The sequence below is a fragment of the Schistocerca gregaria genome, chromosome 2, assembly GCF_023897955.1.
Source record: "Schistocerca gregaria isolate iqSchGreg1 chromosome 2, iqSchGreg1.2, whole genome shotgun sequence".
Lineage (NCBI taxonomy): Eukaryota > Metazoa > Arthropoda > Insecta > Orthoptera > Acrididae > Schistocerca > Schistocerca gregaria.
Genome location: NC_064921.1, coordinates 141375501 through 141402683, shown reverse-complemented (window position 1 = coordinate 141402683; position 27183 = coordinate 141375501). Strand labels below are relative to the sequence as shown.

At 42.2% G+C, this 27183-nt stretch overlaps 2 protein-coding genes across 5 annotated transcripts in view; one reads left to right on the top strand and one right to left on the bottom strand.

The window, feature by feature from the left end:
- LOC126336526 (mitochondrial uncoupling protein Bmcp) overlaps positions 1–198 on the bottom strand; it is a 99642-nt gene extending 99444 nt beyond the window's left edge. Inside the window, exon 1 of the mRNA XM_050000321.1 lies at positions 60–198. Coding sequence (XP_049856278.1) covers positions 60–184 — 125 coding nt within the window. The 5' untranslated portion in view covers positions 185–198. The remainder of the gene's footprint in view (positions 1–59) is intronic.
- Positions 183–27183, top strand: part of LOC126336524 (calpain-5-like) — a 276232-nt gene continuing 249231 nt past the window's right edge. Inside the window, exon 1 of one of the 4 annotated variants that reach the window (XM_050000315.1) lies at positions 183–559. In XM_050000315.1, coding sequence (XP_049856272.1) covers positions 471–559 — 89 coding nt within the window. In that variant the 5' untranslated portion in view covers positions 183–470. Of the gene's footprint in view, positions 560–593; positions 670–27183 lie in introns of those variants that run through there. The other 3 variants (XM_050000317.1, XM_050000316.1, XM_050000319.1) reach the window with 3 other exon arrangements.

Genomic DNA, 27183 nt, shown 5'->3' with positions numbered 1-27183 from the left:
GAGCAATAATTGTGTTCAAGAACGGGATTACTGGTGTATTATGCACCCAATTAACTTACACGTTATCAATTTTTTCTCGCGTGATGAAACGCAGCCGATCACACCACAATTGTTGAAACAAACCCTCGATATAATCGTTTCTGTTGTGACATGTCGAGATAATAATGTAAGGTCGATAGTACATAACTCCGATAATGTTCCTCGATATTGGTCGCATAGCAAATGTTAAAAGGCGGTGCCGCACCTGTATTTGAAAGTATGTTTACAAATTAACTAATTGAGAGAGTGGTGGGCAGAAATTCTAAGTTGTGTTTATAACCATTATAATAATCATTTCCTATATTTCTACACATGAGTCACGTATAAATTCTTTCGGAAATCAGAAACTTTGTTCTATTTATAAATCGTGACCTATGCGCTGTGACATTCCAAGCGTCAAGAGACGGTAAATGCACAGAATTTAGATATGGATGCTGTCAGTTGAAAAAAAAAAAAAAATTAAAAGATTTCTGCCGCGCGAAAAGAAAGTATCAACTCAATCTTCAAATTTACGCTTAAGGTAAACGCTTTAATAGAAGTACCACGTTGGATGTGTCCCTGCATACGTTTAAGTAATGGTGTAGCCGATGAATGCACTGATTGGCACTAATTCTATACATGGACAGAAGGGTAACCTTTCTGTATACATTTAACTGTATACGTCTGCAGAACATCCATTGTTATTACACGTTAACAGGACGTCTTATAATAGGGACAAACCGAATGAGGCAGTGCAGGTTGCTAAGAAACTGACATATATTGGCTGATGGTGTTTAGTCTGTTTGACCATCCTTCTTTAGGCTTTCCTTGGTTTTCCTACTCATTCGAAGCAAACTTCTAGAAAGGGTTCATTACCAGGGCTACGGCTGACGACCCATCTTATCCTCATAAAACACGTGCTTGCATGTTGAGCCAATGATTTTCATTGTGTTATGATGACAAATCCTATATCATTGCGATATGATCCCTTGATGAACAAATAAATGAAATCAAAATTGAGAGTGTGAGTGACATTGTTGTTTTGACTGTGTTCAGATTGTTGCAAACCACTTCTACTGCTGTAAGTTATTTTGACATTTGTGTTATCGCATAGCCAGCTCTATTTTGGCTCTGTGTAGGTTATAATGAATAACACAAGGTATTGTTATTTGAGTTGATTGATTTGTTTATTAATCCAGGGGTCGTCCTACGATCATATAGGATTTGTTATCATAGTACAATGAAAATAAATAGCTCAAAATACACATAGAATTTAAATTTATGTTACTATTAGAAGGGGACCAGGGGCCAGCCTTGGCCTTGTGAAGGAACCATCCTGTCATATGCCAGAAATGATTTAGAAGAACCACAGAAAACCTAAATCAGAGTGGCTGGACAGAGAAAACTCCATCCTTCTGATAATAAAATCATTTTAACAACTGTGCTACTTCATTTAGTCATTATTGTAAATGTTCTTTGGTTTACACACAATTTTTACCATATAACATATGAAACAGTTTTGCACTGCAACACTGTACACACTAACATCTACACTCCTGGACCACAAAAATGCTGCTATGCTCCTTGCACTCCCATGCATGTATTTGGAAAACTGACTCCAGGCACATAAACATGTAACTATGCCCCATGCATTTCCTCATGTCCATCCCTCAGTCTGCCTAAAAAACTGAGTCACCATCCCTCCATGATTAGTGAGATGTTGAGCTCTTAGAGTGACAGGTCATTACCATCACTCACTATAGGTCTTCGCATGTGCTTTTCATGTAAAATAATTAAATTATAATCATGTCTTGTAATATGACAGGGCATTCTAATTTCCCATTTCATTATTTACCATTACTCTGAGTGTCCTAAATAATCTTGACTTGTGTAGTACCAGTATGCATTACTTATGAAGAATGTTTAATCCACTTTTAAACAGATTTATTTTAGTAATCCTCCTTGCCCAATTTATAATGCAGTTTTATTCCGAGATAGGAAATGCTGTATTGAGTTTTCTGTATTTTTTCTGTGGTAAATGTAGGTACAAGCTGGCTCTTGTTCCATTATTATTTATAGAGATATTAATGAAATACTTAGTAATGTTTTCCCTGATTTGCCCAACAGATTGGTAGATGTACTCAGGCCTAAGGATACTGGTTTTAAAATAGTCCGTTATACTAAACCCAGCTACTACTTCTAGCTGTTATTCTTACAGACCCTGTCTGCAGTTTAAAAACGGTGTCCATGTTTTCTGCCTTTGTTCCCCAGAAAAGAATCCCGCAGCTAAGAATGTATGCGCATCAAGGAATAATATGTCAACACAAAACATTGGCTGTTACAAACTAATTAGAAAACCGTATTAACATAACATACCGATCACATTCATTTTGTATCTTTTAGTGTTTGTTCCATTTTAATTGACAGTCAAAATTTATTCCTAAATATGTGTGACACAATCTATAACCTGTGCTTAATGTGACTGCATTGTTTTTTTTCTCTTGATCTGAAGTGCATATAATTCTTTTTTTCTTTCTGTTTGATGTTAATTTATTACATGTTAGCCAATCGTAAACAGTCTTTGATGTTTCATTTGGTTTCCTTAATAGGAGTCCTGGTGTTTCATGATTAACTATGATGCTCCACGTCTTATACAGTCTGGAAAGTCATTGAAATATATTAAGAACAAAGTTGGATCCAATACACTACCCTGAGGCAGACCTATGTTTGTGTTTCTTGTAAGATTAGATTAGTTTTTCATTCCATAGATCCGTGTTGAGGAGATCCTTGTGGATGTGGAACATGTCACTTTTTTTTAAGCTGAAATAACAATTCTAATAGTATGAATATATACAACACATCATTTGTTTCTATTAAAAAATTCGTCAGTGGAGTAGGAGGAGTTGGCCACTAGTAAGTCTTTCAGGCTCCTTTTAAACTGATCTTTATTTGTAACTAAATTTTTTATGTTTGCTGGCAAATTATTGAAGATGAGTGTTCCTGAGTAGTGGACCCCTTTTTGAACTAAAGTAAGTGCTTTTAAGTCCTTGGTCAGATCATTTTTGTTCCTGGTATTGTATACATGAACTGAGCTGTTTGTTGGAAAAAGAGATATATTATTTAGGACAAATTTCATTAAGGAGTAAATATACTGAGAGGCAGTAGTTAGTATACCCATTTCTTTGAAGAGGTTTCTACAAGATGTCCATGAGTTTACTCCACAAATAATATGTATTACACGCTTTTGGACTCTGAAAACTTTTCTTTGACTTGAAGAGTTACCCCAAAATATTATACCATATGTCATTATGGAATGAAAGTAGGCAAAGTATGCAAGCTTTTTCACTTTTATGTCGCCTATGTCTGCTAACACTCGAACTGCAAATACAGATTTGTTAAGGCGTTTCTGGAGTTCTGTGGTGTGCTCCTCCCAACTGAATTTATTATCAAGTTGTAATCCCAGGAATTTAAGACTGTCAACCTCTTCTATCTGCTCTTCTTCGTACTTTATGCATATGCTGGGTGGAAACCTCTTACAGGTTCTGAATTGCATATAGTGAGTCTTTTCGAAGTTTAATGTCAGTGAGTTGGCTTTAAACCATTTATTAATATCCATGAAAATATCATTAGCAGATCTTTCCAGAACTACACTCAACATACTATTTATTGCAATACTTGTGTCATCTGCAAACAAAACGAACTCTGCTTCTGGCAGTGTAATTGATGAGGTATCATTAATGTACACAAGAAAAAGCAATGGCCGTAATGAGGATCCTTGTGGGACACCACATGTAATTTCTTCCCATTCTGATGATGACTTAATTCACTAGTCCCTTGTGCTGACACCCTTTGTCTCCTGTTAGCGAGGTATGACTTTTCCATTTTGCAGCACTGCCCGTGACACCATAGAATTCTAATTTATTTAAGAGGATGTTGTGGTTTACACAATTGAATGCCTTTGACAAATCACAGAAAATACCTGCTGCTTGTAACTTGTTATTTAATGAATTAAGTACATTTTCACTGTAGGTGTAAATAGCCTTTTCAATATCAGAACCCTTCAGAAATCCAAACTGTGTTCTTGATAATATGTTATTTGTGGTCAGATGGTTGAGAAGCTGCCTGTACATTACTTTTTCTAAAATTTTTGAGAATGCTGGCAAAAGTGAAATCGGTCTGTAGTTTGATGGCATCTCTTTATCCCCTTTCTTGAATAGAGGCTTAACATCTGCATATTTGAGCCACTCAGGAAATGTCCTAGTTATAATTGACTGGTTACACAAGTAACTCAGAATTGTACTAAACTCACAAGAACATGCCTTAATTAACTTTGTTGATATTTCATCGTAACCATTAGAATGCTTTGTTTTTAAAGATTTTATTATGGAAGTTATTTCTTTTGGTGAAGTGAGTGACATATTCATGAACCTGAAGCTATTTGTAAAGGCTAGTTTCAGATATTCAAGGGCATTATTTACTAATCCTGACAATCCCATTCTATCAGTAACGGATATAAAGTACTTGTTAAATAGATTTGCCACACTATGCCCATCGGTTACTAATGTGTCATCTACCCTTAGTGCTATTTGCTCCTGTTCCTTTCTGGTTATACCAGTCTCCTCTTTCACTATATCCCATATTGTTTTTATTTTGTTCCCTGACATTGCTATCTTCTCGTAGTGTATTTGTTTAGACGTCTGAATTACTTTTTTTAATGTTTTACAGTATTCCTTGTATTTAGCTAAATCATCAGCATTGGAGCTATTCTTGGTCGACAGATACATTTTCCTTTTTGTCTTACAGGAAATCTTTATTCCTTGTGTGATCCATGGTTTTCTTATAGACTTCTGTTTAATTTGAGTAACTTTTAGAGGAAAACAGTTTTCAAACATGGTACTGACATTGTTCATGAATGTGTTATATTTTTCATTCATGTCATGAGCACTATAAACATCTTTCCAGTTCATATCTTTGAGCAGTTTTCTAAAACACTCAATTTTTGGTTGATTGAATACTCTCCTGTTCTCAGATTTAGCAGTCTAGATAATCTGCTTAGAATTTACATCTAAAACAAGGAGCTCCATGTCATGATCTGATAGTCCAATTATTACAGGTTTTATGATATGATTTTGTTCCTTTGATTTGTCTCTAAAAATGTTATCAATGGCGGTCCTTGAGGATTTAGTGATCCTAGTTGGGAATTTTACAGTGTGGGTTAGATTGAAAGACAACATTACTAACTGCAGTAAATGTTTACTGAATTAGAAAATCTGTATCAAAGTCACCAGCAATCAAAATTTCTTTGTTTCTTACTGTTAAATAACCCAAAAGAGCTTCTAGATGATTTATGAATAGATTATAGTTTCCTGCAGGTGCTTGGTAAATAGTTACTATTATATAGGATCTGTTATGGAACTCTACTTCTGTTGCACATGCTTCTAGATGCTACTCTAAACAGAATTTATTAGTGTCAATGTTCTTGAATTTATGGCAGTTTTTAATAAATGTGGCAACTCCTCCTCCATCCGTATCTACTCTGCAAAAGTAGGAAGCTAGCTTAAATCCTGAAATGTCTAACATATCTATACCAGTGGTCACTTCATGTTCAGAGAGGCATATTATGTCAATTTGGTTAGATGAATTCATTTCATCAATAGAAATGAGTAGTTCATCAACTTTATTTCTGAGTCACAGAATGTTCTGGTGTAATACAGATAACTGATACTGCATACTAATGGGATTATAACTGCTTTGGTGAAGATGAACTGGCATTTTCTGATTACTTTCTGTTATACATTGTTTAAATGGAGGCTGTATGCTAAAATCTGACTCCTGTTCATCTGTTTTCTCAAACTGAGTGTGTCTGCCAATCTCTCTTAAAACTCGTTTTCTATCCCCCTTCCCTATCCTAAAAAAGGCATCCCTCTGACACCTGTGACCACTGGTATTTTACCACTTGTGACAGTTTTCCCTTCCCTTTCCTATTGAGGTGAAGGCCATGCCTAGTGTAGTCCCACCTATCAATAGCATCAACAGGAATGAAACCAATATGGGACCCTATATCTGTCCTAAGCAGCCACTCCAACTTCAAGTTCACCCTCCCTACAGAAGAGTTCAAATGAGGCCGATCATGGTGTCTCAACCCAGAGACAAATCCCACACTCATATGCTTCGTTGCTGATGCTATCTTCACCAGGTCACTCTCTATGGAATATTTAGAGTCTCTGTCAATGCTGTTTCCCGGACCACCCACTATAACCACGGCATCCACCTTCGTGAAATCCTTGCATAAAGAACCTATATCCTCTGTTACCTGCACTAGGCTTGAAAAAGTTTGTGACCTGGTACTCTGGACCTAGATTTTCCTGCAGTAGTTGGCCAACACCTCTACCATGGGAACTACCTAACAACAGAACTTTCTTTCTCTTTACAAATTTCCCCACCTTTTTCAAGTCCTTGGAAGCTTGTTGTGCCCTTTCTACAGCTTCAGCTACATGAGGCTCATCCGATTCTGACTGAGGCAACAAGTCAAATCTATTTTCTAGATTGATCACAAAGCTGTCTGATGCTCTCCTTTGCCTGTTCCCCGTATTACCTGTTGCCACTTCCCACCTCTGTTCACCCTTCTCCCTCTTTAACCTGTCCAGATCCTCCCTTGCCTTGTCTAGGTCAGCTTGAAGAGCTGCAATTTTTGCTTCCTGTTCCAGTATTTTCCTATCTCTACTGCAGATTCTACAATACCACTGGTGAGCCTCATTTATGTCCCCATTTCCCACACCACTACATTCGCCCCAATGAAAGAAACTACAACACCCATCACACCACACCCCGGAACTAACGATCCTACGGCATGTCACACACTTCTCACTCATGGCAAAAACAGAAATCATATAAACTGATTTAAGTACTGGCTAATACGTAAACAAAGGACCCTAGAAACTATTCAGGCAGATATAAATAAGTTGAAAGAGTAATGAATAAAAACACTGGTGAAGACAATTGCTTTACCGAAAATTTATAGTCAGCAGAATGTGAAGTATTTGTATCTCTCACACTCAGTTTTTCAGGGAAGACTGGAGCCATTTATTTACTATTCATCTTACATCAAGTGCTTCTATCTTGTTTATTATTATTTTATGGCAGCAGTGTCAAAAGTCTTTGACAAGCCTAAGCATATGTCTGCAACAGTTACCCTTGTCAAGAGCTTCAGGTACCATTTTTGTGAACTCCGTAATGGCTGAGATTGTACTGCTCCCAAATTTGAAACCAAACTGTGCTTAATTAAAGTGTTGTATTTATTCATGTGACTAATTAGTATATCATTCATGATTGAGTCGGGTATTTTTGAGAATGCAGACAGTAGTGAAACCGGCATTTGGTGAAGGACTCATTTATTATACTTGTTAATGGCTTAGGTATGCTGCCTAAACGTGCCTTCAGAACATAGACTGTAACCTCATCTGTGCCTGCTGACTTCTTATTGTTTCATTTCTATGATGTCTTCTTGACTTCAAACTATGTTGTGAGAAAACCCTATCATTGTTCTTACTGTGTAAGTTATTATGAGTGCTATGTGCGATTTAAGAAGATTTTGTTGCAACTATTTCTCAAAGTTTAGATGATATCCATGATATTACTATTTTTATGTTTCAGTTGTAGACGCCATTCATGTGTTTTATTTACAATATTTTGTTTAGTTCTTGTGGGTAAAAATTTAGATTGTGTTATTTATTTGCCTTGTATTGGATTCATGGAAACGGCAAACTATTGGGGGGTATGGGAGAGGGGGAAGGAATTGATTTGGAAGATTTTATAGAACTATGTAGGACTAGTGCAGGTTGTGGTGGGTTGTGTTGTATACTGAACCTGTTAGATCTACTGGTGATTCCAGGCACATTGTAGATCGCGATGTTGCTTTTGGGCTTTCTTTCTGTAGATTGTGACAAATCACTGAACTGTAGAGTTATCCAAGGTCTATGTTGGTCTGGAGGGTAATAGTGTGGTTCAGGGTTGGCATAGTCAAAGAACCCATTACAAAAAATTGTTATTTTCTTCAAATCCAGGTTGTGGTGCAAGATTGAACATTAATATGCCTGGTATCTCAGCCCAGTAAGTTTAGAAGCCCACCAGAAGGCATGGACCTTGATGGCAGCTGCTAGGCGACACTGCTACATCTGTGGATGCTGACATTACTGCTTCAAGCACTAGCCGCAAAGCCACAACTGTTGTGCTGGAAATACGGAAGCATCTGATCCCGCCTGTCAGCTTTGACCCATGATGTCACAAATATGGTGGAAACGACCATTGACCACAATTCCAATATGGCGCATATAAAGTCGGTACGTACACATTATGAGGACGAAAATACATCGAAAAACAAACACACTTTCCACAAAAAGCCTAATGACACTAACGGGACAAGCGCGGGAAATGGGGTGTTTTTAGGTGAGGGCAAACTAAATACAAACAAATTTAGACACCACATAGAACGACGAAAGAAACCGACATCACAAAACTCCCCAAATACCACTAAACACAATGTCATATGGAATCGGACACTTCCCTGCTCAACAGCAGCTCCCGATCCCATAAATTAGGATCAAACACTTCCCTTGACCTATATAGCTCAAAAACATCACCCGATACCAATATCAACATACACAGCCACACATTGGGACCGAACACTTCCCTTGACCTGCGCACTTAATTTTATCTGTCATATCCATTCCTGAACAAAAACAACCAATTAATTTTACTAAAATTACCACACGATGTACAGTGAACAACACTAAATTAACCTTCACACAAAATCGTTAACTCACTGAAACGAATTCCACTACAAACACAGCCGACACTCGAACAATTCTGGATAATGAGCAAAAGCAAACTGAGCCCATTACACCACACAAACGAAAACCCTGAACATACCACCAGAGAACACAACAAACCACAACACGATGACATCTACAAACACGCCACACTCACAAACCAAACTCCGCGCCGTCATGACGTCACACATAACACCATTACGTGACGGGTCAAAGCCGAAGCGTGGGATTGGACGCTTCTGTCAACCCGTTGTGCTGGCCTATCAGTGCCTATGTCTGCCCTTGAAAGCTAGCAACAAGCAGCCCAGTCTTCAGTTGTGATTTCACTGCACTCTTATACTGGTCTCACTACAGATTCTTGTTTGTTTCTGGATTCACTACATCTTAGGCTTCACATCTCAATTTACTCACTGGACTTTTTATTCCACCATGTCATCTCCATTGTCTGTCCTATTCTTATTGCAATTTGCTGTTGACACATCTGCCTGGTCGGCCAGTTTCCGCTACTTCTTGAGTCATCCCCTGTCTTCTCAAATTCTGATGAAGTTAGCATTGTTCCATGAATTCAAAGTTCATGCAACTCTTGGAACAGTAACAGAAACAGCTGCTCTTGCAACAGCAATAGCAACAGCAGTTTCAACAACAGCAGTGGCAAACTGACCTATTCCATCAGAGAATTCTGCTTTTGAAGGATCAACTACAGGTTCAGGGTATCCAATCCATCTAGGCTAGGGTCACTTTCCAGGCGGAGAACTGCCTACCCTCATTTCCACCACTTAATCATGCAAAGAGGTCTAGAATGTGTATTTACAGCAGCTGAAATGAAATGGCACTGCACCACTTTTTGGATCTCTCACAAAGTTCTCAAATGGTTGCTTTTCCTTTTTTTGCTTTCCTGGAGACATTTTTCTTATTGAAGAAGTTGGCTTCACACTGGAATCCTGTCACACTCACCTTCGAGGAGATGTGTTCGTTCCTTTTGAATTATTATTTGCAACAATTGCATGTTATCAAATCATGCCTTGGTTCCCATCAATACCCCAAGCAACCTGGTCAGTCATATCACTTGTTAGTGACGAATTTGCAAGGATGGGTCACAATTGTGATTTTGGTTATACAAACCTGGCTTGCAAAACCTCAAATGCTGATTCTTTGATGTGAGTTGTTATGGTCCAATTGGCTCTCAATCTGTAGATAAAAACTGTAGCCCTCAAACTAGACAGCCCTCCTTTTGTCGATATTTTGAAAATCGCGCATTGTTTCAAGGTTGCCCAGACAGCAAATGAACATGTTGTGGCTTGTTTAGAAGTAGCAGCAGTTCAGCTGCCACCTCATGGCTTGATGGTGCAGAATCCTTGTAAACATCTTCTATGACAGCGTCATGGTGATTCATCTATATCTGATGTGTCAGTGGCTTCTGAACTGCTGATCACACCTCATCAGTGTAAGCAGCAGGGTCTTCCACCTTATCCTGGCTGCTTCACAGAACACACATGTGCAGACTGTCCATATCACTGGGTGCATTGCGCCCCTTGCAGGAAAAATGGGCATCTCCAAGCCGCCTGTCATAAACAGTCAGGGTGACTAGAGCCCGTTTCCACACACATGTCAAGGAACATTGTGTGAACTTCAGGCAAGTGTTCCGAAGGGTGTTCCTTCTACTACCAACTTGTTTATTCAGCTCACAGTTGCGAACCAGGACATCTCCAAGAGTATACAGCTGCTACCATTTCCTTGTTCAGACTCCAGGCGTATGCTCATCTAGGTTTCCCTGGATTGGCCCCACCTGACCATTTGTTAGTCATTGCCTGCTTGATTTCTCTCTGGGAGCCGATTCATGATCATAGCTGCCTACGAAAAGGTCACTTGGTTGATAATGCTGTTCATTTTTGATAGTCATTTGGCTGTCAACATTTTTGGTCTGAATGCCTTCTCATTGTTTGGACACTCCATCACTGGTAGGGTTCACATTGTCTCTGTCACAGGTCCCTACCAGGAACTTGACGACCTTTGTGGTGCTTTTGTACCTACATTTAATGCTGATCTGGGGTGCACCGCAGATTTCCAAGCACATTTGCCTTTGTGTCCCGATGCAGTACCCCATTTCTGCTGGGCACAACCTATTCCAGGCAGCCATTAAGCAGGAGCTTGATTAACTTCGTACGGCTGGAGTGATTGAACATGTTAAAATCAGTGTGAGAGTCACATTGCTGCTAGTGGTCGAGAAACTTGATGACTCCTTCCTGCTATGTGTAGATTTTCAGTTGACAGTCAGTGCCCAGACACATCTGGAAACCTACCCAATACCTTGGCTGGAGGACTCCCTCACAAAGTCCCTCTGCAGGTCCGGGCATTAGAGTAGACCAGACGTATCCTTGCCTGTCGTAAGAGGCGACTAAAAAAGCCTCACACTTTTTGTCCCTATAAATTCAGGTCCCATTTTATGGTGTGACCTGCCACATTCCAAATTCTGCGGAAGTGGGGGCCGTATGGGGAAGTATGCCTTACATGGTGCATGAATTATCCACAGTGCCCTTAGATTCGATTTCCTGAACCTCTAGTCATGGCTTTGCATCTCCACCTGCAATTCAACTATTTGGGCGAGGACACTTTGCGGGGTATGTCATCTTCTTCCATTGTCTCCTGTCCTCTTTCACCCCTATGACAGTATTGGATTTCTCTGCACCCAATATCCAGCATGGTAGCCAGTCCGCTGTGGTGGGACACCCATTTGTTGTTAGCCCCCTGACAACACAGGCATCACACTACTGATGCCTGAGCTGTAAACTCCCCATGTATCCCAAGGAGTAGATGTCTGTCTTTCTGGGGCATCAGGACTCCCGGGAACGGTCATCATGCCAGGTGGCCTTTGCTGTGGCTGGGTGGCGCCCTTGGGGAGAACCCCTGATCAGAGTGGCTGGCATTAGGGCGGATGACCTGGAGTGAAGCGGACAAGTCATCTCTTGCTGATGATCGTATGGCACCAGCAGTCTCTAAGAAGGGCAACAACAAGTACAATGCTGACAAATATGACCCTAAATCGTTTCCTTCCCTCACTACACCATGGGAGGAATACAGGGCTACAGAAAGAGGAGAGCCTTTGTATTTAGTATGTAGCAGAATGGACGGGGACTCCTTTCTACCTGTGAAGCCTCAATTTTTGGTTGAAAATCTTGAGGATAAGTTTGGGGAAGTGATAGCACTGCCCAAGATGAGAAGCAGTGCAATCTTGATACAGACAGCATCCCCAGCCCAATCCCAGCCGTTATTTGCCTGTGACTGGCTGGGTGATATACCTGTTTCTGTCACTCCCCATAAAAGCCTCAACATGGTCCAGGGGATTATTTTCCATCGCGACCTCCTCTGGCAGTTTGACAATGAGGTCAGTGCCAATCTAGAATGGGGTGTTCATTTCTTCTGGCGCGTTCGCAGGGGACCCAAAGACAACAGGGTTGCTACTGGTGCCTTCATTTTGGTCTTTGAGGGTGATTCATTGCCTGAAAAGTCAAGGTGATGGTTTACCGCAGTGATGTTAATCCATATGCGCTGCCTCCCCCCCCCCCCCCCTCCCCCCTATCTCCCCTCTCCCTATTCGGTGCTTTAAGTGCTGGAAATTCAGGCACATGTCTTCCCACTGCACTTCCAGCACCACATGTTGAGTCTGTGGATTTCCACATCCTCCCACTTGTATTAACTGTAGACAACAGCACTCCTCCTGCTCACCCGAGTGCACAATACTCCAAAAGGAGTGGAAAATCATGGAGTACAACCCTGGACCAGTTGACTTACGAAGAGGCTAAACGTAAGTTTGAACGATTGCAACCTGTTTGGTTGATGTTCACATATGCTGCAGCTACATTACTATCGCTGTCACAAGTGCCAGTCATACTACACTCTGTGCCATAAACAGTGGGTCCTCTGGGTGTCCAGAATACATCTGGCTCCTCGTGCAGAAGGGGTCCCTTGGGATCTAGAGACCCTCCTCCCAAGGTCTCCACTAATGCCACAGTAGACACTCGCCAGTGGCTCAAGGAGCCCAAAGCTGCTGGACAAAGAGCTTCACGGTCTTCCACTGCGCCTGAAGCTACTTCGGAAAAGTCCTCCCAGCAAGCCCCTAAACAGAAGCCAGAGGGCAAGCAAACAAATAAGTCTGCTAAGAAAAAAGACCCTCCGGTGGTCCCAACACCAATACTCCCTACCAGTTCTGCACCTGAGGATGAGCTGGAGATCTTAGCAGCCCCTGAGGATCTGGCTCTCACTGATGCGTCATCCACAATAGGAACGGTTACAAATACTCAGTCAGTGTGCAGCAGGTGACCCTGAGGTGTAACTTGCCTCCTTGAATGCTTCATGCCTTCCCAGCCTCACCATAACGTCATCCTCCAGTGGAACTGCTGTGGTATTTTCCATCACCTGGCTGAGCTACAGCAACTGTTAAGCTTTACACCTGCTTTCTGCATTGCCCTCCAGGAAACCTGCTGCTGTGGAAAACAAGATCCCTTGTTCTTTAGGGTGCGCCGGCGAGCTCTACAGCGACATATGCAGCACCCTTCCCTAGAGCAACTATTAGCTTTTAAATGACTCCATACCCGCATTCGCCCAGCTTATAAAACCACTCCTGTCCATGACTATAGCTCTACAGCGACATATGCAGCACCCTTCCCTAGAGCAACTATTAGCTTTTAAATGGCTCCATACCCGCATTCGTCCAGCTTATAATACCACTCCTGTCCGTGACTATAGCTTGGCAGAGCTTCTCTGTCGGTGGCAGCCACATACTCTCCTCCATCTCCTGATCCCACAGCCTGAGGGACTCCAGGCACTATACGCCAAGCACAGCCATGTGGGCGTGCTAGTATGGGGCAAAACATTCGTAGATGCTGGTTATGGTGTTTACCACCCATTGATGTGTCCTTACAACAGTTCACACTCTGAGGAGTTTGGAGTGCCTTCATACCAAACAACTTCATCCATGCCTCCCAACTGCACTTCCATTAGTGTATGAATCGGACGTGCAACAACCACCCTTGCTGGTCCCACAACCGTACAGGCACAACTTGCACTGCAGGGGACCAGTGGTATTTCATATGGATGTGGACTGGAGATGGAGATCTCACCACAGTCTCTGTCACCTTGGCTGTCATCGGCCATGCTGCTGTGCCACAGCATATTGCCATAACAGCCAGCAGGCTGCAGTGCCGTGACTCCAACCATGCCTCCAGTTCACCTTCAAGAGCATCATCCAGGGCACATCCAGCCATGCATGTCCATCTCAGGGAGGAGGAATGTAATATCCCATATCGGTGAGTTTGAAGGCCCACAGGAAAGTGGGAACTCAATGACAGCTGCTAGATGGCATTGCTACACTGCCACTGCCACCATCACTGCCGGTGCTAGCCACAGGATTACTCCCATCTTGCTGGCCTATCAGCACCTGCAGCCACCCTTTAAAGCTAGCAGCTCAGTCATCAGCTGTGGTTTCACTGTGCTCTTGTATTGATCTCGCTATACATCCTTGTTTGGTTTTTCACTGGTCTGTTGTCTGTCCCTCTGTTGTTGTGTCCTCTTGTTTACTCTTAGCAACTCATTGTTGATAACCTCAGCTGGTTGGCCATTTCAGCTGGTTTTTGAGTCTTGTCTGACTCCATTCACTATAGCATATCCCAAGACCTAGGTTAGGTTGGAATGCGAGTTTGGTTGTGAATTGGCAAAGTCAATGAATGTTTCAAGATTGTTTTATTATTTTTGTATTTAGCTTATGACAAGTACATCACATGAATTTATTATATATAAATAATCTAAAATAAAGACTAAAATGTATATAAGACATGGCAGCCATATAGAAAGAAGAAAAAAAAAAACATATACAAATACATAAAATACATACAACCACAAAATGGTAATATAGCCGAATTGTTGGCAGCCATGGGGGTTTGACAGACCCATCATTGTGCCTTTGGCAGACAATACAATAAACAAGATTCCTTCTTTCAAGTCTCCTTACTGTCATTGCGTACTGGATTCACTGGTGATAATGACAAGAGTGGGACGAGGGTCTGGATACAGATGTCACTGAGAAGGCAGGAGCTGGAATTGTGGCCAGTGGGACATTCGCCTTGTTAATGACGGGGAACACCGGCCGAAAAATCAGTCTCAGGCTGCACACCTATGCCCAGGGACAGAGTGTCTTCTTGAACTGGTGTTGATGTTCCAGTGTTCTTGGAGGCAAGCGGAGAAAGGAAAAGTAGCTGGGTGTAGAGGACCAGACCTCTGTGACGGGTCTGCTGATTCTGTGGTGGTGATGGCAGCACCGCTTCAACATCTAGGGCTCTCCATCCAGCGCTGGTGGTGCAGGACCATAGGGAGCCAGGGCATCTGGGGCTGTGAGGTCCTTAGGGATATCTCTGAAACCAACAAATTCATGGAAGGATCGTGCAGCCAACAGGATCAGAGCTGATTCTGACACTGTCTATGCAGTCGGGACAAACCCCGTACAAGATAAAGAGAGCAGATTGACTTCAGTAATAATATCCCTTTCCCAGCGAAAAATTAAATTTAAATTTATGGGAGGAGATTCAAAGTCAACTGCAAAATGCTCATGAAAGTCCGGCAGCTCAATTAATTCTAACACTTGCTTCAAAGTTGGGCCCAGATACTGATCCCAGAGTCAGACTCTTTCTGGGTGATAGCATCTTGAATCATGGCATCACTGTAACATTAACCATATTCACACCAAAATTTGCAGTGCCTGGTCAGCCCTTGTAAATCAGCTATCCACTGTTTTTTTAGTTTGATGAGGTTGTCTTCATAACCTGAAAAAAAATTAATGAACAGCAGCCACATTCACTTGTCCATCAAAGTACTTGTCTGATGCCGCCATCATTCCTCATAGTCTACACTTTCGGGATGGGTGGTGGCAGAAAGTTTACATGCCAGTCTGTATACTATGATAACTACTGTTGCCAAAACTGTGGTTGCCTCTCTGTAACTTGAATATGACGAGCAGACAAGTGGGTGTCAAGCTGAACCCAGTATAGAACTAGTCTTTGTGCTGTGCATTGAATGTGCAGGACTTTGTTGCACAGACAGGCATTGCTTGTTGCACCGTTGCTTGGGCTGCTGAGAGTGATGCAAACATAGCTTTTTGGAATTGCATCAATTTCATCATTGCTTCCATAAGTTGTTGAATTTGCGGAAACTCCAACTGAATAAATTGGGTTTGAGACAGTTCCTATGTACATTGGCCATAATTCAATACACAACACACACACTGAATAGAAACAAAATATAAACACTGTAAAAAAAGTCTCAGTTAGAAGTCACAGGCAAAAAATGCATAAAAAATCAACCTCTGTAAACAGAAAACAACAAAAACTGCAAGTTGTAGGTTGGAAGTCAGTACCAAAATAAAATTAAAAAAAAGTGGCAGGCAAGCATAGTGTTTGTCCACGAATCTGCAAGGGACACACTCAACTTTGCTGTCATAATGTTGCTGTGTCAGCAAGACACAGATCCTCCAAAGACCAGGCAATCGAAGGACCAAATTCATTGCCAGTGTTGTTGTATCCTGTAGCGATGTGTGGGTTCTACAGCACAAAGCAGAGAATGAAAGAAATGACAACAGTTAGGTAGAAATCATTTACATGACTTCAGTGGAACATAAGTGTAGGCAAAACCAATGTACAGTCCAGAAAAAGCAGAGTCCTTTACCAAGTCTGTATTAATGTTGTTGTATCACAAGATTAGATGATTATCCACTGGTGTAGAACAAGCAACTGAAGAGCTGATGACAGATTGCGAAGCCTCTTACACTTTAAGATAGCAGCCCTACCTGCACTGGGAACAGTCAGTGTGTACATGGAGTAGCCGTTGGTGCTAATGCATTCCTATTTTATAGTTACATTTATGCCCCTGATGAATCTTCCTATTTTCCCACTATGCTTTGTCATTTTAAAGCTATTATATATTTGACAGTATTAATTAGAATAATATCCCCAGCAAAAATCCCTACTCTTATGAATTAATGATTTTTGTTTTTGTACTGTTAGTGACATCATTCATTGGTCACTTCCTAAGATTGTATCATGAGCAATCAGTGTGATATCATGTTGTATAGTAATTCCTTGACTCTTGATCAGTCCAGGGCATTGTATTTAGTACTCTTCTATAGCTAAGCAGAAGTCCATAGCCTTGACCAGTGTGCAGCTTGCTCAATCAGTCTTCTGGAGGCCAAAGGAGGAGATGGGCAGATTGTGTGAAGGAGCAAGAGGAGGTGGACACAGAGAGCAGTATAGAGGAGGTGGACAGAAAGAAGGATGAGAAGGAGATGTACAAAGAGAGGTGGGGGAGGAGATCGATAGGGAGGTGGGTGCAGGAGGAGAGTGATGGAGGCAGGAGGAAATGACAGAGAGGGGAGGGGAGCAAGAGGTTGCCAGAGAGAGAGAGGAGGAAGGAGGAGGGGACATGGGGGAAGAGGCAGGAGAGAGAGAGAGATGCAGGATGCAAGCAAAGGTGTAGATGGGTAGTGGACAGGTGGTAAAATTTGGTACAAATACTACTTGCTATATGAGAAACAGCACTTTGGAAGTATAACCTCATAACATTGATACGAGCGGAGATAGTGCAAAACAGGATTTTCTACCCCTGACATGTGGGCTGCACTCGTGACATACACAATGTGTGGGAAATACTTGCATGCCTTTCAGGGGCTACACATGCAGAAAGGGAGGGAGATGAATAGTGAGAGAGGGGGGAGGATGAGGTGGTCAGAGAAAGGGGGAAGGAGGATATGGGCAGAAAAAAGGGTGAGGAGATGGACAGATAGAAAGGGGTGAGATGATAATGGATAGAGACATGGGGAGAATGAAATGGATAGACTAAAATGGACAGGTAGAATATGAAGGAGAAGGAGACTGACATATTGACAGCAGTGGAGGAGATAAAAAGAGAGAGAGGAAGAGGGCAAGGACAGTGAGAGAGGGGAGGAGGAGATGTACAGTAAGAGGGGGAAGAGGAGGAGGAGATGACATGGTGAGGTGATAGAGGAGATGGACACAGAGAGAGGGAAGAGGGATGGTGAGAAAGGAGGAGGAGGAGGAGGAGTAGTGATGATCAGAGAGAGAAAGAGAGAGAGAGAGAGTGAGAGAGAGAGAGAGAGAGGGAGGACAAGACCGACAGAAAGAGGGAACGGGCAGATGAAGGAGGAAGGTATAGAGGGGTAATGGGTAGGCAGGAAAGGGAGAGGGGGAAGGAGGAAATGAACAGAGAGAGGGGACAAGGAAATGGACAGAGAGAGGAGGATGGAAGATATGGTCAGAGAAAGGAGTGATGGAGATAGATAAAGAGAGGGGGAGGAGATGAAGAGAAAGAGAAACTAAGAAAGAGGAGATTGACAGATGAGGTGGACAGGAGATTTTTTAGGGGGGAGGTGGACACAGAGAGAGGGGAGGAGGAGAAGTGTGCAGTTTGTGTTGAACACATTTACGTGGACTAAGCCACAGGAAAAAGGCTAGTTAAAAATAAAATAACAAACCATGTGGAGTAAGATGGGAAAAGTCTTGATTGAAATACATCCTTCAGTATATTGTACCCAGTTAATTACCTTATATTACATCTGGTTTTCTGTACTGTCTTATTTGTCTCTCATAGGAATACTGGTAAACACTATAACACAAGTTTTGTTAGTTGTTAGGTGTTTACCCACTAAAGAGATAGTCATGCAGAGGAAGGAAAGTCAGTATTAACAATATATTTGACTGGCCATACAATGAAGGCTTTCATGACCTGTTGTCTTAGTTGCTGGTAAATCTCCTGGGTTGTATGGTCGTGATTCACAAATCTTTTTGTCCATAACATTTCATCCAGAGCTGCAGCAGACATTTTCAGAGGTGATTGTGATTCTGTCATGGCTTGTTGACAATTGGCGGGACTCAGTGGAGTCCAGAGCACCTTTAAAGAGCCCATTACAGTTCTGGATGAAACATCAGTAATGAAAACATTTTGTGGGCCATAACCACTCAACTCAGAAGATTCGCCAGCAACTTATTTGACTGACCTGCTTATCACAATGTCTGCTACCGGCACCTAACCTGGTTTAGCTTTTCTTCTGACTTGCTTGAATTGTGTCTGTCAAAGGGCATGTTCTCCTTTTCTTCTACAGTTGAGCTGGTGCTTTAGAGGTCATTAAAATGCACCCTTCCTTCTTTTCCTGTTTATGAGTTTAGTGACCTGTCTTTTTTTTTTCTTATGCAGCCACTTCAGTATCCAGACTTCTTCTTCTCAGTATCCTATCAATGGATTGAAACCTGCCCTTTGCTTATCTACAGTTAAACCATTTGCGTTAAGCATATAACACACAGTAACCAAATCCTAACTGTGCCCCAGAATTTTCCTAACATTCTGTTGTAATATACCACTCAGGAGGCTCACAACTCTTTCTTGAGTATATATGGGGAGAGAGCTCAGGGTCATAGCTATTGTAGGACCTACTTTCTTCTGTTACGATCTCCCATGTCTGACTATCCTTATTTCTCTTACTTTCTTTCTCATGGCGGCAGTCTTAGATGTTTACACTAAGTTCTGCTTTCTTTTGTCCACTTCTTTATTCATTTTCTTTAAATCACTTTTTGGCTGAAGTAATTTTTGGCCTTATTTTGGGTTTGATCTCCATTTTCAAAATTGTTTCTCTTGTGCAGACCAACTGGTGAAGAATGCCGTGTGTTTTTGCTTTTAGGAAGCTTTAATTGTCGAGTGCTACTAATAGTGTTCCATAGATTTCGTGTTTGTTTTGAATACAGTCAGATAGAGTCCCTTTAGTCAGTCATAGTGCCAGTAGTGCTAGTGTTTGTTTTGAATACAGTCCAGAGACAGGTAGTGCTATTTTCATTGTTTTCTACAGGAAGTGGTTAGCAATCACAGTTTAGTCAATAATCAGCCACCTTTAGTGAATTAGCAGTCTAGTTAAAAGTTGATTAAGTCTCTTCAGTAAATTGATTCCTTAGGATGGATAGGATGTGTGACTGCTGTGTACGGACGTAGGAGGAGCTGGCCACTCTTCGCGAACAGCTGAGCGTGTTGATGGCCGCGGTCAGCTGTCTTCAGGCTGCTGCCTTGGAGTGTAGCGGCAGTGGGGAGTCTGGTGCGTCGCAAGGTACACCCCAGGTGTTACATGCTTCACCCACTGTCCCTGCTGTCGAGACATCTTCGCGGGTACCAGGCGCGGTTGGACCACCCTCTCTCCAAGGGGAGTGGCGGTTCAGCAACGTTTGCGGCGCACAAGGTGGAGGGTAAATGTGGAGGCTGGCCGTGTGGCATCGCCCGCTCTGCCTGTAAGTGGACATGTGGCTGCTCCTTCAGCAAGGTCCAAGCAGGCACACGGGGGGAGGGGTTTATTAGTTATTGGGAGCTCCAACGTTAGGCAGGTGATGGAGCCCCTTAGGGAAATAGCGGAAAGGTTGGGGAAGAAGGCCAGTGTTCACTTTGTCTGCTTGCCAGGGGGTCTCATCCGAGATGTGGAGGAGGCCCTACTGGCGGCGATAGAAGGCACTGGGTGCACCCGACTGCAAATTGTTGCTCATGTCGGCACCAATGACTCCTGCCGTCTGGGTTCAGAGGTCATCCTCAGTTCGTACAGGCAGTTGGCGGAATTGGTGAAGGCGGAAAGCCTTGCTCGCGGGGTGGAATCAGAGCTAACTATTTGTAGTATCATTCCCAGAACCGATCGCGGTCCTCTGGTTTGGAGCCAAGTGGAAGGCTTAAACCAGAGGCTCAGACGATTCTGCGGAGAGCTAGGGTGCAAATTTCTCGACCTCTGCTATTGGGTGAAGAAATGTAGGGTCCCCCTGAATAGGTCAGGTGTGCACTACATGCCGGAAGCAGTTACTAGGGTAGCGGAGTACGTGTGGAGTGCACATGGGGGTTTTTTAGGTTAGAGAATTCCCTCCCTAGGCCCGACAAGACGCCTCCTGAGACGCGGCAAGGTAGGAGTAGGCAAAATGCAACAGGGAATAACAATATTAATGTGCTAATAGTAAACTGCAGGAGCGTCTATAGAAAGGTCCCAGAACTGCTCTCATTAATAAACGGTCACAACACCCATATAGTACTAGGGACAGAAAGTTGGCTGAAACCAGACATAAACAGTAATGAAATCCTAAACTCGGATTGGAATGTATACCGCAGAGACAGGCTAGACAGTGAATGGGGAGGCGTGTTTATAGCGATAAGAAGTGCAATAGTATCGAAGGAAATTCACGGAGATACGAGTTGTGAAATGATTTGGGTGAAGGTCACGGTTAAAGCAGGCTCAGACATTGTAATTGGATGTCTCTATAGGCCCCTGGGCTCAGGAGCTGTTGTGGCTGAGCACCTGAAGAATAATTTGGAAAAAATTTCGAGTAGATTTCCCCACCATGTTATAGTTCTGGGTGGAGATTTTAATTTGCCGAATATAGACTGGAAGTCTGAAACGTTCATAATGGGTGGCAGGGAAAAAGAATCCAGTGAAATTTTTTTAAGTGCTTTATCTGGAAACTACCTTGAGCAGTTAAACAGAGAATCGACTCGTGGCGATAACATATTAGACCTTCTGGTGACAAACAGACGCGAACTATTTGAATCAGTCAATGCAGAACAGGGAATCAGCGATCATAAGGCAGTTACTGCATCGATGATTTCAGCCGTAAATAGAAATATTAAAAAAGGTAGGAAGATTTTTCTGTTTAGCAAAAGTGACAAAAAGCAGATTTCGGAGTACTTGATGGCTCAACACAAAAGTTTTGTCTCAAGTACAGATAGTTTTGAGGATCAGTGGACAAAGTTCAAAACCATCGTACAATATGCGTTAGATGAGTATGTGCCAAGCAAGATCGTAAGAGATGGAAAAGAGCCACTGTGGTACAACAACCGAATTAGAAAACTGCTGCAGAAGCAAAGGGAACTTCACAGCAAACATAAACATAGCCAAAGCCTTGCAGACAAACAAAAATTATGCGAAGTGAAATGTAGTGTGAGGAGGGCTATGCGAGAGGTGTTCAATGAATTCGAAAGTAAAGTTCTATGTACTGACTTGGCAGAAAATCCTAAGAAATTTTGGTCCTATGTCAAAGCGGTAGGTGGATCAAAACAAAATGTCCAGACACTCTGTGACCAAAATGGTACTGAAACACAGGATGACAGACTAAGGGCCGAAATACTGAATGTCTTCTTCCAAAGCTGTTTCACAGAGGAAGACTGCATTGTAGTTCCTTCTCTAGATTGTTGCACAGATGACAAAATGGTAGATCTTACCCTGTTGCACAGCAGACGACTGAGGGATAGAGAAGCAATTAAAATTGCTCAAAAGAGGAAAGGCCGCTGGACCTGATGGGATACCAGTTCGATTTTACACAGAGTATGCGAAGGAATTTGCCCCCCTTCTTGCAGCCGTGTACCATAGGTCTCTAGAAGAGTGAAGCATTCCAAAGGATTGGAAAAGGGCACAGGTCAACCTCGTTTTCAAGAAGGGACATCGAACAGATGTGCAAAACTATAGACCTATATCTCTAACGTCGATCAGTTGTAGAATTTTGGAACACGTATTGTGTTCGAGTATAATGACTTTTCTGGAGACTAGAAATCTACTCTGTAGGAATCAGCATGGATTTCGAAAAAGACAGTCGTGTGAAACCCAGCTCGCACTATTCGTTCACGAGACTCAGAGGGCCATAGACACGGGTTCACAGGTAGATGCTGTGTTTCTTGACTTCCGCAAGGCGTTTGACACAGTTCCCCACAGTCGTTTAATGAACAAAGTAAGAGCATACGGACTATCAGACCAATTGTGTGATTGGATTGAGGAGTTCCTACATAACAGAACGCAGCATGTCATTCTCAACGGAGAGAAGTCTTCCAAAGTAAGAGTGATTTCAGGTGTGCTGCAGGGGAGTGTCATAGAACCATTGCTGTTCACAATATACATAAATGACCTGGTGGATGACATTGGAAGTTCACTGAGGCTTTTTGCAGATGATGCTGTGGTGTATCGAGAGGTTGCAACAATGAAAAATTGTACTGAAACACAGGTGGATCTGCAGCGAATTGACGCATGGTGCAGGGAATGGCAATTGAATCTCAGTGTAGACAAGTGTAATGTGTTGCGAATACATAGAAATATAGATCCCTTATCATTTAGCTACAAAATAGCAGGTCAGCAACTAGAAGCAGTTAATTCCATAAATTATCCGGGAGTACGCATTAGGAGTGATTTAAAATGGAATGATCATATAAAGTTGATCGTTGGTAAAGCAGATGCCAGGCTGAGATTCATTGGAAGAATCCTAAGGAAATGCAATCCGAAAACAAAGGAAGTAGGTTACAGTACACTTGTTCGCCCATTGCTTGAATACTGCTCAACAGTGTGGGATCCGTACCAGATAGGGTTGATAGAAGAGATAGAGAAGATCCAACGGAGAGCAGTGCGCTTTGTTACAGGATCATTTAGTAATCGTGAAAGCGTTACGGAGATGATAGATAAACTCCAGTGGAAGACTCTGCAGGAGATACGCTCAGTAGCTCGGTACCGGCTTTTGTTGAAGTTTCGAGAACATACCTTCACCGAGGAGTCAAGCAGTATATTGCTCCCTCCTACGTATATCTCGCGAAGAGACCATGAGGATAAAATCAGAGAGATTAGAGCCCACACAGAAGCATACCGACAATCCTTCTTTCCACGAACAATACGAGACTGGAATAGAAGGGAGAACCGATAGAGGTACTCAGGGTACTCTCCGCCACACACTGTCAGGTGGCTTGCGGAGTATGGATGTAGATGTAGATGTAGAAGTAGCATCTACTGCTTAAAGTGTTTAAGATCTCTGTGCTCAATAACTGCATAGACCTATACATATGATTAAAAGCCTATGCGGTAGATCAAACTTCTGATGCCTGAGCTGCTAGCTCCTGATGCAGGCACCAGCAATGGCTGTCGTGCAAGATGGCCTTTCCTGTGGCTGGATGGTGCCCATGGGGAGACCCATCGATTGATGCAGGTAGCATCAGGGCAGACATTTCACATGTGAAACACATAAAACTAAATCAGCATAATTGCTATACTGATTCGGCTGTATCAACAGATGGGTATTGATATTTCAGTGCAGCTACAGTTTAACACCTTTCTCTACTGTGGCCATGACATGGGAAGATGGACAAGTTAGAATACTGAGAATGAAACAATTTATTGAGTACCTGGTGGCTACTGCAACACATGGAGATATTTTTATAATGATGTCATTATTTTTTTATGTAACCAATAGAAGATAAATTTGGAAAAGTGGATTCATTGTAGAATGGATCACTTTTGGTTAAAGCCTGCTCTGCTGCACAATCTCCAGAATGTTAGGCACATGAAAGACTGTATGACCTACCAATGACTATTATTTCATATAAAACTTTGAGTACAGTATGGGAAGTTACCATTCACATAGACATTAAATGCCAGACAGACATGTAGGTATAAGCTAATCTAGAATGGTGAGGCATACATTTTGTCTGACATGTACATAAAGGCCCAAAATATAACCACATAGATAAAGATACTTTCTTCTTAACTTTTAAAAGAAATGTCCTCCCAGAAAAGTTACAGTTACAATGTATAGGTGTGGCCTGAAACCTTACATTCCACTGCCCATGAGATGTCTTTTTACAAATCTTACCCTGTTGCACAGCAGACCAAAAATGTGGAAACTGTAAATATTGTTTCACGATGGTTATGAAGAACCTTCTTTATGTGTAAATTGTACAGGACACTGCCGTCCATCTTCATGAGATTGCCCAATGATCCAAAAAGAAAAGGAAGTTCAGGAATATAAATAACTTTATTGCCTGTTATGTACTGAGACAAGAAAAAAAATATGAATGTGTACATCGATGTGATGGCAAATTATGCAAAAGTTGCAGCTATTACCCTGCTTACCTCAATTTTGTTAAGAACAAATCTACCCTGCCCTCCCCTCATGTGGTACCCAAGGCACCGTCTTGGGGAACCAATCCCCACGCCTGGCCAATGAAGCAACTTCCTCCTTTGGCACCTACCAGTGACAGGGCTTTCTTTCAGGATCTCTCCCCCCAGAAATGCACAGCTCAGAGGCCTGATAATTGCCAGTGCCAGAAGGATTCATGGATTGTAGGTCTCAGGACTGTCTGCTCTTCCTCCATTCCTACACTTACAGTGAATAGGTCCACAGAAGTATCTTGACCACCAAAAGTTGCAGAAGAGGAGGAGGAGGAGGAGAAGGAGAAGGAGAAATCTAGGGAGAAGGCTCCTCCGGTGACCTCAGAAGAGCCAGATCCCCCATGCTTGCAGATTCTGAGCCAATGTCCATTGATGTTTGGCCATATCCACTGTTGACAGACTGTGGTCCTATGATGGGACCTGACATACTGTCCCCTTCATGAATATCTAGGACACCCTCAATGTGATGATCCAAAGGACTTTTTTTTTTGCCGCACTCTGTTTTCCATTTTAGGAGTAGTATTTAGTTGACTAGCGGGTGACATTCCCCTCTTTAGCCTTTGACTATAATGAGTCAGGGATGGGATGGGTGTGGGAGGCTCCTGTTGTATGCAGAGACCTGGGGCACGCTTGTGTGGCTCCACCCATCTGCTGCCTTGATTATTGCTTCCACCTTTTTTTTACTTTTTATTTATGATTGATGGGCCAATTGGTGCCCATTAAGATTTTAGCCTGCTCTGACGCCTGTATCGTTCCCTCTATTTTTACTTGATGAACTAACTTGTGACTGAGGGACTGATGACCTTGCAGTTTAATCCTTTGACCCCCCCCCCCCCCAAACACCCCCCTCCCCCACCCACACACACAAAGCATTGAATCAACTATTCTAATATACATATACAGGTGTTTTGGCACACAGATTATGTGGGGATATTCATTGGCCCTCTACAGAGATGTTACCTCACTTTCTGGACCTGGACATTATTTTAGAACTCTGAATGTGTGTGTTTTCGAAAGCATACTGGCCTTGTTTATTGTTACTGATTTGTACATACTGCAATGTTTGCAGCAATTGACTTAGAACTTATCATGATTTCCGTATGCTTCGTCTCCACAGAAGTGACCTGTCTAGCTTGTATCAGGCAATGACACAAAAGTATGATAAGGAATTGAAACCCAAAGTTTATTGGACTGTGGTAGCAGCAGCTGATGCTGAAACAGCAAGAACATCAGCAACAAATGTGCAGACAGTTAAAGATCTTTCAGAGACAGCAGAGTGATCTGATGAGTGCATGGCAGTGGGTAACAGTATTCCAGCAACTGTATCAACAATACTGTTACCCGAGCCAGATTTATCAACACTAGCTTTTCCAGTATATAGTGATTTAATGGAAACTTGGAATATAATTTTCTAGTTGTTTCTGGTGTTGTGTAAGGCTAGTAACATTCCTAACACTCATGTTCTATTTGCTTTGTTATTGCTTCCTAGTAGTAACATTCATGAGCTTGTACACAAATTACAACCACTCATAGAATCTAGTAACTTCTTGTTCAACCTCTTGTGTAGTTTCTAATCCACTCATAGAGAGACACACTCACTCACTGGTAGACTGAGTTTTAGCTAGTGCATGAGAAAATGGACAATCCTCATGAATTATGGTGGTCTGGTTTATACAGTATTGGCCAACAATGAAATTTCCTGTGGTTATTGTGTAACACTTCTTATGCTGAATCTTTAATTTGTGATGTTGTTGTGCGTCTAGCTCCCAGTTAGGAAGTCTGGACTAACACACTCAGAAAATCTGACTACAGTTCAAGCTATGTTTTTTACTTAGCTCAGCCAACTGAAATGTGCATCAGGCATTGGTGTAGGAGAGGCAAAAATAGATCCTAGATAATACTCCCTGACGTCAGTTGATGACACAACGTCATCATCATTAAATTCCATGGCAACTTCACACAAGGGTGCAAATAAGGTGATTAGAAATGTAGTTTGAAATTGCCCCTCATTGTCAGCTCAAGCAAAAACACAAAGTTGTATTCTAGCATTAGTAGGGATAGTTCATATAGTGATAGTTCACAAAGTGTGGCTAAAACAAGTAAATGTTCCACAGATATGAATTAGGATAGTTTGATATTCATCACACATCCGAGGCATTGAAAAGCAGACAAGCACCTTTAAAAGTAGACTAAGCTATTGCGCAAAGTTCTTTTTCATAATTGAGCAAAACAAACACACACACACACACACACACACACACACACACACGAGATCACTGTCATCTCCATGTGATGCATCCCAACTGCCAGTCCTTGAGTTGAGTCCCTCTCCCCGGGGCTCAACACTCT